General features: G+C 37.3%; 1 protein-coding gene across 1 annotated transcript in view; it reads left to right on the top strand.

The window, feature by feature from the left end:
• The window catches only part of piezo1 (piezo type mechanosensitive ion channel component 1 (Er blood group)), a 121,127-nt gene that overhangs the window by 29,607 nt on the left and 78,286 nt on the right, over positions 1-13,234 (top strand). The window contains exon 2 of the mRNA XM_039690766.2: positions 5,191-5,286. Coding sequence (XP_039546700.2) covers positions 5,191-5,286 — 96 coding nt within the window. The remainder of the gene's footprint in view (positions 1-5,190; positions 5,287-13,234) is intronic.

Genomic DNA, 13,234 nt, shown 5'->3' with positions numbered 1-13,234 from the left:
TTCAGTGTCACGTTTAACCTTTTTAACTCCATATTCAAATTCCCCATGTCGTTTTATTAATTAAAGTTCCCCCATTATGCTTTTAATATTACCGCTCATGCCGTTGCTGTCTGGGAATATAAAATGTCTGCAAAACGAGTCGTCAGTAATTCCAGTTACAAACCATAATGCCACCTCTGTTGTTGATTGGCTGAGCAGCGTCTCTTAGCTCCGCCCTCAAACACTGTAGTGTCTCTGAGACTGGAGAGTTGGGCTCGTGTCGTTCGTCTGTTTTCTGAGATTGATACGGTGAAACCCACGCCATCGTTACTGTTCGCATCACTGTGATCAAGAGCTGAGATTCACATATGATAATGAGCGTTTGCTTTCTGACCAATCAGAGCAGAGCAGCTCTCAGAGAGGCGGAGCTTAGAGAGAGCGTTTCAGACACTGATGCTGTAATGAACATTATGAGGAAATTAAAGTGTTTTTGACCTTGGATGCGTGTAAACCTGTTATAGGAGAGCCTAAAATAGCATAATAGGGGCACGAAAACAGACATTTCACATGAAAGCAAGCATTACATAGTATATTCACGTGTGTAATCATCTTGTGGCCCTTTGGATGTTTATCTCATGTTGACTCAAACTCTCACGCTGTAATTTTACCTGTGTATATTAGTCTTTTAAGACTGCTCTTGTTTATTAGTTTTTAAAATAGTCTGCATTTGCCATCGTTCATTTAGCCTATTTAAAGAGGCGGATAATTAAAGCAAGTCCTTTAAAGAAGCGACTGTGTGTGTGTGTGTGTGTGTGTGTGTGTGTGTGTGTGTGATGCAACTGTGCTTATTATTAAATATGCCGATGATACACTGGTGCTGATCTTGGACGGGTGTGTGAAATGCCATCTACGAATGAATGTCTCCGAGAGATTAAATAACTCTGCTGATGTTGAACTGGGTGGAAAATACTAATCTTGTGTTTCAAAAACTCAGATATTTTTTTTATATATTATTATTTTTAATTTTATTTTTATATTTTATTATAATATTATTTTTATATTTTATATAAGAGTCTCTTATAGTGTAGACAAATCCATACTGCACTACATACACAATACATGCATTTAACAAAACTAATATTAAATTAACATATTCAATAATTATTCAATTAATCTCTAAATTTAGAAGCTGCAAAATGAACTAAATCGTTTTAAAAATGAACTAAAGCGTATTTTAAAAAGAGATCAAGTGTGCAGTCATTGATAGTTTGCGCTCAAATGCACATTTCAGAATTAAGTAATGTTCCTGTAAATGTAAATGCATTCGTTTGTACTTTCTGTGAAAAGCCCATCTGGGGACGGCCTTGGCTATGAATGTTGTAGTGTGGTGCATCTTGATTGGTCCCACTTGTCCCTATTAAATAAATAAATAATTTAAAACTGATTCCTAATAACAGGAAGTGGATGTTATTATCCGCGATGCTGTTATTAATAACCCATGCTGCACCTGTTATTAGTGTTTCATCAGCGCCGCTGTGTGTGTGATCAGAGATCTAGATGTGTGTGTGTGTGTGAAACACATCTGAGCCTCTGGGATCTGTTCATCAGCTCCAGATAGAGACCCCAGCGCTGCTCGCTCACCTCTGCAGTCCGTCACAGTTTCCTGCATTAATGGGATGTTTTACTGGTGAAGTCATGAGGCTCTGAACACTGTACGTCTTTGTTCCTGCGTCGCAATGCTAGTTATAATGGTGGTTTTATCCTGGTGTTCACACCTCAGAGTTGGGGAAAGTCTCAAAAAATGGGCGAGTAAACTGTGGAGACAACAACCAATCAAACACAGACCTGCAACACAATCATTATACACATGAATATGATCTCAGACAGATCACACACTCCAAAAGCACTTCCACACAGCCAATCACACGCTGCGAAAGTACTTCCACGCAGCCAATCACACGCTCCGAAGGCGCTTCTACCTCACATTGTGCTTTTAGTGTTTTCAGCGATTTCACATCTCAAAACATCTTTAGGGGGTTCATGACCCTTTCAGGCCTGTGAAACTTCTCAAACTAAGGCTTCGGTTGTGAGCGTGAGTCGGAAGAGTTCTGGAGGGTCTGAGGTGTTGTTTGGATGGCATGGAAAACGCGAGTCAGGGAAAACCTTTACTATTCGCAGCAGGAGTCAGGGAACTCCTGTATTCCCTGGCAAACCCTCAAAGTGCTGGAACTGATCCCAGAATGCTTTACACACGGACCTCTCAGCTTGATTAGAGCAAACACAGAGCTTCACGGGTTCTCCATCAGCGCTATCAAACGCTTGAGCTTACATCAAGCTGAAATATAGCATCTTTTGTAGTGACTGTGGCAATAGTCGAATACCTTCGGGAAAAAATCTATTTCCGTTGTGCTTGACAATTCTTATCGATTCCTAATTTCAATGAGGAACTCTAGTTCCGTTCACATTTAGTCTTTTTTGCAAAACATTTATTTGTAGCTGAAAATTAAGGATGTACCGATAATCTTAGATTTATCGGCCAATATATCGGCTATCGGCTTCCAAATATAAACTCCAATTCCATTCACATTTAGTCTTTTTTTCAAAACATTTATTTGTAGCTGAAAATTAAGGATGTACCGATAATCTTAGATTTATCGGCCAATATATCGGCTATCGGCTTCCAAATATAAACTCCAATTCCATTCACATTTAGTCTTTTTTGCAAAACATTTATTTGTAGCTGAAAATTAAGGATGTACCGATAATCTTAGATTTATCGGCCAATATATCGGTTATCGGCTTCCAAACTCCAATTTCAACTCCAATTCCATTCACATTTAGTCTTATTGCAAAACATTTATTTGTAGCTGAAAATTAAGGATGTACCGATAATCTTAGATTTATCAGCCAATATATCGGTTATCGGCTTCCAAATATAAATTCCAATTCCAACTCCAATTCCATTCACATTTAGCCTTTTTTGCAAAATATTTATTTGTAGCTGAAAATTAAGGATGTACCGATAATCTTAGATTTATCGGCCAATATATCGGTTATCGGCTTCCAAATATAAACTCCAATTCCAACTCCAATTCCATTGAGATAGTCTTTTTTGCAAAACATTTATTTGTAGCTGAAAATTAAGGATGTACCGATAATCTTAGATTTATCGGCCAATATATCAGTTATTGGCTTCCAAATATAAATTCCAATTCCATTTACATTTAGTCTTTTTTGCAAAAAATGTATTTGTAGCTGAAAATTAAGGATGTACCGATAATCTTAGATTTATCGGCCAATATATCGGTTATCGGCTTCCAAAAATAAACTCCAATTCCATTCACATTTAGTCTTTTTTGCAAAATATTTATTTGTAGCTGAAAATTAAGGATGTACCGATAATCTTAGATTTATCGGCCAGTATATTGGTTATCGGCTTCCAAATATAAGCTCCAATTCCAACTCCAATTCCATTCACATTTAGTCTTTTTTGCAAAACATTTATTTGTAGCTGAAAATTAAGGATGTACCGATAATCTTAGATTTATCGGCCAATATATCGGTTATCGGCTTCCAAATATAAACTCCAATTTCATTCACATTTAGTCTTTTTTTCAAAACATTTATTTGTAGCTGAAAATTAAGGATGTACCGATAATCTTAGATTTATCAGCCAATATATCGGCTATCGGCTTCCAAATATAAACTCCAATTCCATTCACATTTAGTCTTTTTTTCAAAACATTTATTTGTAGCTGAAAATTAAGGATGTACCGATAATCTTAGATTTATCGGCCAATATATCGGCTATCGGCTTCCAAATATAAACTCCAATTCCATTCACATTTAGTCTTATTGCAAAACATTTAATTGTAGCTGAATATCAGGAACCGAAATCAACAGGCTAAAGCAGTGTTTCCCAACCTCACTCGTGGCATGGCACCATTTTGATGAGTAAAAAACCACGTTACACCACTATATAAAAATTAACAAAATTGCAGAAAACATGCATTTTTCAAATGGCATATAAATGTACATATCAGGCTATATTAAATTAGTCACTTTAAATGTGAAAGCTTAAGTCTGATAGGAACTCAATAAGTATGATATTGTTGGTGATGATAAAACAAAATCTAGCATGTTAAAGTTGCCACTGTTTGAGGATGAGCAAAAACACACCGTTTGTGTGTGTCCCTTTAAATGCAAATGAGTTGCCGGCACAGAGGGCGGAGCTTCAAGAGCTTGTCTGTGTGTGTGTGTGTTAGTAGCTTTGAATACCTCAAACAGGTCATGCACTGAAAATTTGAAAAGCTTTTAGCCTTTTAAAAGCCATTTTATGTTCAAACCGGAGTCAGACAAAGATGGAGCGACTCCAGAATTGACGAAATGTAGAAAACAGGACATTTCTGAATGGATAGTTGATGAATTTACTAATCTGATATGGAGTTAACTATCTTCTAGTCAATGATTAGCATATTCTGTCATGATAATCTACAAATCGTGTTCCCGGGGGCGGAGCTTATGTAAATTTAGGGTTAGTGAAGCTCGTGTAGTTCCACCAGCCATTTGTTGTAGTCCTTAAAAAGTGATTTCTGTAAAAGTAAATCTCTCCCTTTGCTCTGATCTTTGAGCGTCGTGACTCGTAACTTTGCAGGTGTTGTCTATACTCAAACAGCAACATTACACACTACCTACAGTTAGAAAAGTTAAATCATGATCAACCATCGCTTTAAAACATTATATTTGGCTTCTAAACTAGATGGCAAAACTACTCTCTGCTCTTCAAATACAAAACCGGTTATTGATATAGAGTTTCTGGAAACGCTGTACTTACTCAAACATCAGTTCTTGATTTCCCCTTTCATTGCAAACAAGCAGAAATCAGATTCTCGATGGAGTTACGAGGTTTCAATATTTGTAAAACCCACATACAGACATAAAGGATGACTAATAACATTCATTTTATAAAACAATGACAGACAGATTCAACAGTGCAGTGATATATTTAATAAATGTTTCGTTTTTTTTGCCTGATTTTGTTCGATATGACGTCACTTGAACTATATTGTGATTTTTAAGGTGTTTTGTTGGTCAGACTGGGAACCGGCTGTGTTTTCCAGCAGTAAAGGAAGACTCGTATCGTATGTTATGTCCTTAGACTGCATTATGGAGTGTCTAAAACTGATGGTTGGTCTCTGTGTTTCTCCACAGCCTGCATCTTTCGCTACAACGCTCTGTCGTTAGTCTACCTTCTGTACCTGCTGCTTCTACCCTGGTTTCAATGGCCCAACAAACACACACTACGAGGTAAGAGTGTTTCTCACGCTTTCGCTTTCAGTGGCGCAATACTGTCTGACTAGAATTGCTAAACACAGTGATTGCTAAATGAATGATGTTGGGTGAGTTCTGGAACTCTGACTGGATATTTTTTTCGTCGTGTGTGTGTGTGTGTTATGATACAATAAAACAGAAATCAATCTCCAACGATCCCTCTCTGTCTAGTAAGGGTTGAAACTCAAGACTCAAAGTCTGTTTGCCAAACCACATCTTGACCGAGCGATAATAGAGGAATCCATTATAACCCACAACACACTCATTCCTGCAGTTCGAGACTTCATCGAAGCCGAACCCGTGATGGATAAAGGAAAGTTTCTTCGGCTCTTAAACGTGGTTTTGCATTGGCTTTCCCCATCCGAGCTCCAGACTGTGTAATATGTAGGGGTCAGGGGTCGGGTCCGTTTCTCCGTTCACCGGAGCTGGACTCAAAACTGATGGGATTATGTATTTGATAACTGGGTTTAAACAAGGCGCTGAACGCGTGTGATGGTTTAATGCTCCAGAACAGAAGTATGTGGGATAATACAGCGCTAGCACAAAGTATTTTATTGATTTATTATTAAAGTCCCCTTTTATGCTATTTTAAAGGCTCCTAATGTTGCTTTTGAGTCTCTTACAAAAGTTTTACATGCATCAAAGGTCAGTTTTCTCATAATACAAAATATATTCAGACACCTTTTAATATTTCTCACAATATCACATTCGCTATAGCTTAGAAAATGGTCATAAAATATGATATTTGACTGGTTTTGTTCGTCCTTCTGTTAGACTCTCACACATGAATTATGTTGAATATCTGTCAGCTGTTAAATTTAATGCACAATTAGATAATACCAGTTTAGCCCAACCAGTGAGCAATGCTTTATTTCGAAACACACACTAAACAATGCTGGGTTGCTTTAACCCAAATTTGAGTAAAATATGGGCAAACTCAAATGTTGGGTTAAAAATGTAATTTCAAATTTTAACCCAAATTCAACTTTCACTTTTAACTGGAAATTTTGTTACTGCATTTTTAACCCAGCATTTGGGCATGCCGCTTGTCCATATTTGACCCAAATTTGGGTTGAAACAACCCAGCATTTTTTAGAGTACAAACGACTTGTCACGGTAATTCAGAGGCGATTCTTTCTTTTGGGACACAATAACTTTATTTATCGTGCACTTTCGACTTTTTAACAATGTTTACATTCACAAACATCTCTATTACACACCGCATGAAAGGAATATTCGGAAAAACAAAACAAAAGGGCACTTTAATTTTCTCATTCATGGGAGTTTCATGCATGCTAAATATATCTACATGCATGTCACTATTCAAGCCAGGGTCATTATCGTTAACTAAAACTATAAACGGTAACACAGTGTCCTTGTTAAACGTTACTGTAGTAATGCATAAACCCTCAACCAAACCCCAACCCTATAGTAAGTACATGTAGTTAATTAATATCACTCAGTAATTACACTGTAACAATGACACCTTAAAATAAAGTGTAACCCCAAACCCTAACCTCATAGTAAGTACATGTTAATTATTATTGTATAATTACTAGGGGTGCGACTCTTTTTGAATCGCATGATTCGATTCAAATTAATCGTGAGCTTGACAATCTAAACATTATTTAAGGCTATTTTCCATTAGTTTTATTGATATGAACTGCTGTTGTGCTTCATTCATAATGCCACTGTCCTCACGTTATAAACAATCCGAAAATCCATTTGTGAATCGATTCGAATCGGCGGACGATAGAATCGGGATTCATATGTGAATCGACCCCCTTAGACACACAAACACTCCACACGAGTGAGCGGAGGCGGGGCTCATTTGCATATTCATAGCACCGCGTTATCTCAATGAGGCAAGGGTGTCGAGTTACATTCAAGATATTTTAAGGCATATATAAATAAAAAACGTTAATTTTGGTGATCAAAGATGAGTTTTAATTGATTAGACGAGGACTTTAATGAGAGAGTAGTGTGTGAGGTTGTTTTCTGAGCCGTTCATGACTTGTGTATTAACTGGCATGATGACCTCATGCTGGGCGTTCACACTTTTTCTGTTGCCATAACAGTGTGTGTGTGTGTGTGTGTGTGTGTCTGGTTCTCTGTTGGATGGCATGAGGAAAAACATTCCAGTGTCCGATTCGCATTATTGTAATTCCTGTAAATATATAAATGCTGTTTCTGCGCTGTATTAATAAAAGTCTAAAACAAAGACGTCAAAATAGCCAGATCCAGCGGAGGGATATCCGTATCCTCCATCCACCCTCAGATCTGTGTTCGACTACTACTGTCTGATTTCTTATTATTGTTATTTCAAAATCCAAAATGATCACATCATTAGTCAATAGACTCCTGAAGTTGATTTAAAGTGTTGTCATTATCTGTGTGTTTATTTATTTATTTATTTGCCTTGTTTAAAAAGAAATTGGGATGAATGATATTTTCCAGTTTTTGGGGATCAAGATTTCAAGCCTTTATTAATTGTGCGTACTCTTTTACCCTGATTTTACCTTTGCTGCTCATTTATAGTTAATATTTAAAATGCTAATAATTGAATAATGCTGAAAAAAATGTGTATCTGTATTTTATAATGTTGTGATACCTAACTATTAATCTTAGTCGTTAGTGTTTTATTTTGAACACTGTATGTGTATTTAATTTTATTTAAACAAAACCATGTGGAATTTTTAATATTCACTCTTTATCAGAAAAATATTATAATAATAATGATAAAAACAATATTATTTTACAATTATATAATGATAATAAAGTATATATTATGATATAATAATAATAATTCATGGGAGTTGAATATGAATATATAATTCATATATTTATATATATATATATATATATATATATATATATGAATTCATATGAATTCAATAATTCATATATATATATATATATATATATATATATATATATTTTTTTTTTTTTTTTTTTACTTTAAAAAAAAATTATTATCCAAAACTTAGTCTAATACCAAAAAGCCAAATATATGATTCCTGGAGCAAAAGTATTTATATTATTTGTATTATTTGGTCTATAAGCTATGGCAGACACACGCACACACACACACCCCAAGAGAGCATGCATGCTTTCCGGGACGTTACGCTCACACATATAGTGGTGGGAAAGCATCCCGAAAGTCCCTTGACATCCCAGTGTGCATTTGAGGAAATTTAGAACAACACAGCCATTATTAATTAAACCACTTTAAATAATCTTTAATGGAAAATGATCAAGTACCAAACCAAATATGTGACCCTGGACCACAAAACCAGTCACAGGGGTCAATTTTTCATTGATGTGTGGTTTATTAGCATAGGAAAATATGTGGCCGATTTGAAAATCTGGAATCTGAGGGTGCAACAAAAACCAAAATATTAAGAAAATCGCCTTTAAAATTGTCCATTGTTATATTCATGTTTTTGCTGGATCCACTTTACTGTATTTATGTTACAGTAGGAAATTTACAAAATATATTCATGGAACATGATCTTTATTTAATATTGTAATAATTTTTGGCATTAAAAAAAAAATCAACAATTTTGACCCATTTAATGTATAGTTGGCTACTGCCAGAAATACACCCGTGTGACATGTGACTGGTTTTCTGATCCAGGGTGATGAAAACACATTATTATATTATATCTAGTTATATATATATATATTATATAGTTATATATATTATTATATATCTAGATCAGGAATTAATCAACATTAAGTGAGTTGTTGCTTAAAAAAAGCAAAATAATCCTCCAATGGGTCAGAAAAATTATCTTAATTCAAACAGAAAACAATTATTTTTCTGACCCATTCGCAGATAATTTTGCTTTAAAAAAAAAAAAAATTCACTTAAAAAATGTCACTTAATTTTGATTCATTCCTCCGGAAAACAAGACTTAATATCTTATGGAATTATTGCTACTTTAGTAAATGCATTTTGATTTTATCATTTTTATATATTTGGACTGAAATCAAGACTAAAATACTAAGTAAGAATTTACGTTTGCATGACTTTAAACTTTGCCGTTAGTGTACAGTCAACCATCATATTGGACCTTTTGGAGTTTTGAGAACAATCCTTGCACACAATATGCCTCAGTTATTACAGTAAAAGGTCAAAGCCAAGTCAAGCTACTCTGAACTTAAGCTTTACACATAAATGACTGAGGAAACTGTGAGTATGAATGTGAATTTGACCCAAATATACCCAGAGACATTCTGCAGCGGTGATCTACATTTTCCTACAGCTTTCTTCTTCTCCTAAGCCTCTGATTGTTCACGACTGGCTTCCCCGGATCTGCCGGCCACAGAATGTGGAGCTAATCCTCAGTAGGAAAAGAACAAGATGGTTTTCATTAAAACCATTAATACGGTTCACCGTCAGCTCTCGCTTTACTGAGCGGGAAACTCTCGTATCGTAGATGAGCGTCACTCGAGTCCGACTGAGAACAATCACATCCAGACAGAGATGTGACTATTAGACTATAATAATAACAACAACAACAACAATAGAAATAGCCATATGTTGTAAAACAGTGTGTGTGTGTGTGTAGGTATACGCCCTGAAATATTACTAGTTAAAACATGTTTGTATTGATCATGTTTTGCATGTTTCTGTGATGCGTCGGGTTATGGGACAGAATACAGTTTGTACAGTATAAAACTCATATCTATAGAAAGTCCCCATAAAACATGGAAAGCCGAGTGTAAGTGTGTGTGTGTGTGTAACGTGTCACCCACTGTCTAACCAGTGTCTTCAGAGACTTGCGTAAGACTTACTCTCTCACCAACATTCACTTCTTCAACCATGTGATGAACGTGGGAAGAGTCGTTTTTGAGTCATCTTGAAACATTATTTATTTTGATTATGTGGTTTCCATAAATATTAGCTTAAACTGCATTTTAACAAATGACATCAGATTGTTGATGACAATATAGATAAGAATGAACTGTATTTTTGCCATGATGTCCATTATACACGACTTGGAGCCTTTAAAATGTGTTTTATCATCTGACTTCATAACCTGTTAACAGCTCTGAGGACATATTTTAACATCCTAAGTATAATAATTTATATACCGTATCTTTTTAAATACAATCCTTCCCTGTATGTTGATTTTCATAAAATTAAACAATATACAGTGCAATAACAAATTTATAAATAAAATAAAACGTACACAAACCTGTATATTACCATGCACTAACTTGACGGAGCTGCACTGCTCTCTCCTGAAGAGGTCGCAAAAAGCCTGCGATAAATAACTCAACCCCTGGGTTGTTACGTCTGACCCAAGATCAGGGTTACACAAAAACTACCCAAACACTGGGTTGTTACGTCTGACCCAAGATCAGGGTTACACAAAAACTACCCAAACACTGGGTTGTTACGTCTGACCCAAGATCAGGGTTACACAAAAACGACCCAAACACTGGGTTGTTACGTCTGACCCAGGATCTGGGTTACACAAAAACTACCCAAACACTGGGTTGTTGCGTCTGACCCAGGATCTGGGTTACACAAAAACTACCCAAACACTGGGTTGTTACGTCTGACCCAGGATCTGGGTAACAAAAAAAACTACCCAAACACTGGGTTACACAAAAACTACCCAAACACTGGGTTGTTCCGTCTGACCCAGGATCTGGGTAACAAAAAAAACTACCCAAACACTGGGTTACACAAAAACTACCCAAACACTGGGTTGTTACGTCTGACCCAGGATCTGGGTTACACAAAAACTACCCAAACACTGGGTTGTTCCGTCTGACCCAGGATCTGGGTTACACAAAAACTACCCAAACACTGGGTTGTTGCGTCTGACCCAGGATCTGGGTTACACAAAAACGACCCAAACACTGGGTTGTTTCGTCTGACCCAGGATCTGGGTTACACAAAAACTACCCAAACACTGGGTTGTTACGTCTGACCCAGGATCTGGGTTACACAAAAACTACCCAAACACTGGGTTGTTACGTCTGACCCAGGATCTGGGTAACAAAAAAAACTACCCAAACACTGGGTTACACAAAAACTACCCAAACACTGGGTTGTTACGTCTGACCCAGGATCTGGATAACACAAAAACTACCCAAACACTGGGTTGTTACGTCTGACCCAGGATCTGGGTAACAAAAAAAACTACCCAAACACTGGGTTACACAAAAACTACCCAAACACTGGGTTGTTGCATCTGACCCAGGATCTGGGTTACACAAAAACTACCCAAACACTGGGTTGTTGCGTCTGACCCAGGATCTGGGTTACACAAAAACTACCCAAACACTGGGTTGTTACGTCTGACCCAGGATCTGGGTAACAAAAAAAACTACCCAAACACTGGGTTGTTACGTCTGACCCAGGATCTGGGTTACACAAAAACTACCCAAACACTGGGTTGTTGCGTCTGACCCAGGATCTGGGTTACACAAAAACTACCCAAACACTGGGTTGTTACGTCTGACCCAGGATCTGGGTAACAAAAAAAACTACCCAAACACTGGGTTACACAAAAACTACCCAAACACTGGGTTGTTGCATCTGACCCAGGATCTGGGTTACACAAAAACTACCCAAACACTGGGTTGTTGCGTCTGACCCAGGATCTGGGTTACACAAAAACTACCCAAACACTGGGTTGTTACGTCTGACCCAGGATCTGGGTAACAAAAAAAACTACCCAAACACTGGGTTGTTACGTCTGACCCAGGATCTGGGTTACACAAAAACTACCCAAACACTGGGTTGTTGCGTCTGACCCAGGATCTGGGTTACACAAAAACTACCCAAACACTGGGTTGTTACGTCTGACCCAGGATCTGGGTTACACAAAAACTACCCAAACACTGGGTTGTTGCGTCTGACCCAGGATCTGGGTTACACAAAAACTACCCAAACACTGGGTTACACAAAAACTACCCAAACACTGGGTTGTTGCGTCTGACCCAGGATCTGGGTTACACAAAAACTACCCAAACACTGGGTTGTTACGTCTGACCCAGGATCTGGGTAACAAAAAAAACTACCCAAACACTGGGTTACACAAAAACTACCCAAACACTGAAAAAATAAACCCAGGATTTAGGTAGAAAAATAACTTTTCAATTTTTTTTAGAGTGTGCGAAAACTCCCTTATAATGCTCTTGGTCACCAAGATGAAACAAGTGTGTGAAAAACACGGAAAATCCCAATTGTCTTTGGTTAAATTACACTGTAGTGATTCGCCAAAATAAACAGTATGTATAACAACAGGAGAACCTTCGAAATTGGCTGAAAATATCCCAGTGCTGATGTGTAAAACCTCTTGCTTGGCTTGGTAAGGCAGACTGTTATTCTTTCCATAGAAACTCAGTAACTCTACACCATCTATTGAGCTGCGTCAAGTGCTCTGGAGCCCCGATTCTTGTTAAAACAATCACAGCTACACGTGTCAAAACACAAGACATCACAGTCATCCAGTTCTGTGGAAAATCTCATAAAGGCCTGCAGATTTCACACTCTCCCGCTGTAGTGAGGAACAGGTTAGATGTGAACAGTGGAGCGGACGCTGAAGTGGCCTTTCACTGAATCTCACTGGAAAGAAAAACGCCAAGACAAACTGGAAAGACAAATACAGCTCTGTACGTCCCAGGTGTCCTCACTCACCTCGTCTAGCCCGAATATCTCGGCTGAGATGCCATCTGTTCTCACACTCTAAAAAACATTGGGTTAATAAAAACTCAATTTGGATTGTTTTTAACCCAAGGGCTAGGTAAATATGGGACAAAACACATGTTGGGTTAATTTTACCCAGCACATCGGGTTGTTTATTTGACCCAGCACATCAGGTTGTTTATTTGACCCAGCATAATGGGTTGATTTAACTCAGCATAATGGGTTGGTTTTACCCAGTATAATTGATTCATA

The sequence above is a fragment of the Pimephales promelas genome, chromosome 1, assembly GCF_988280905.1.
Source record: "Pimephales promelas chromosome 1, fPimPro1.hap1.1, whole genome shotgun sequence".
Lineage (NCBI taxonomy): Eukaryota > Metazoa > Chordata > Actinopteri > Cypriniformes > Leuciscidae > Pimephales > Pimephales promelas.
Note: the sequence above shows the minus strand (reverse complement) of the source record. Positions and strands in the feature narration are given on the sequence as shown.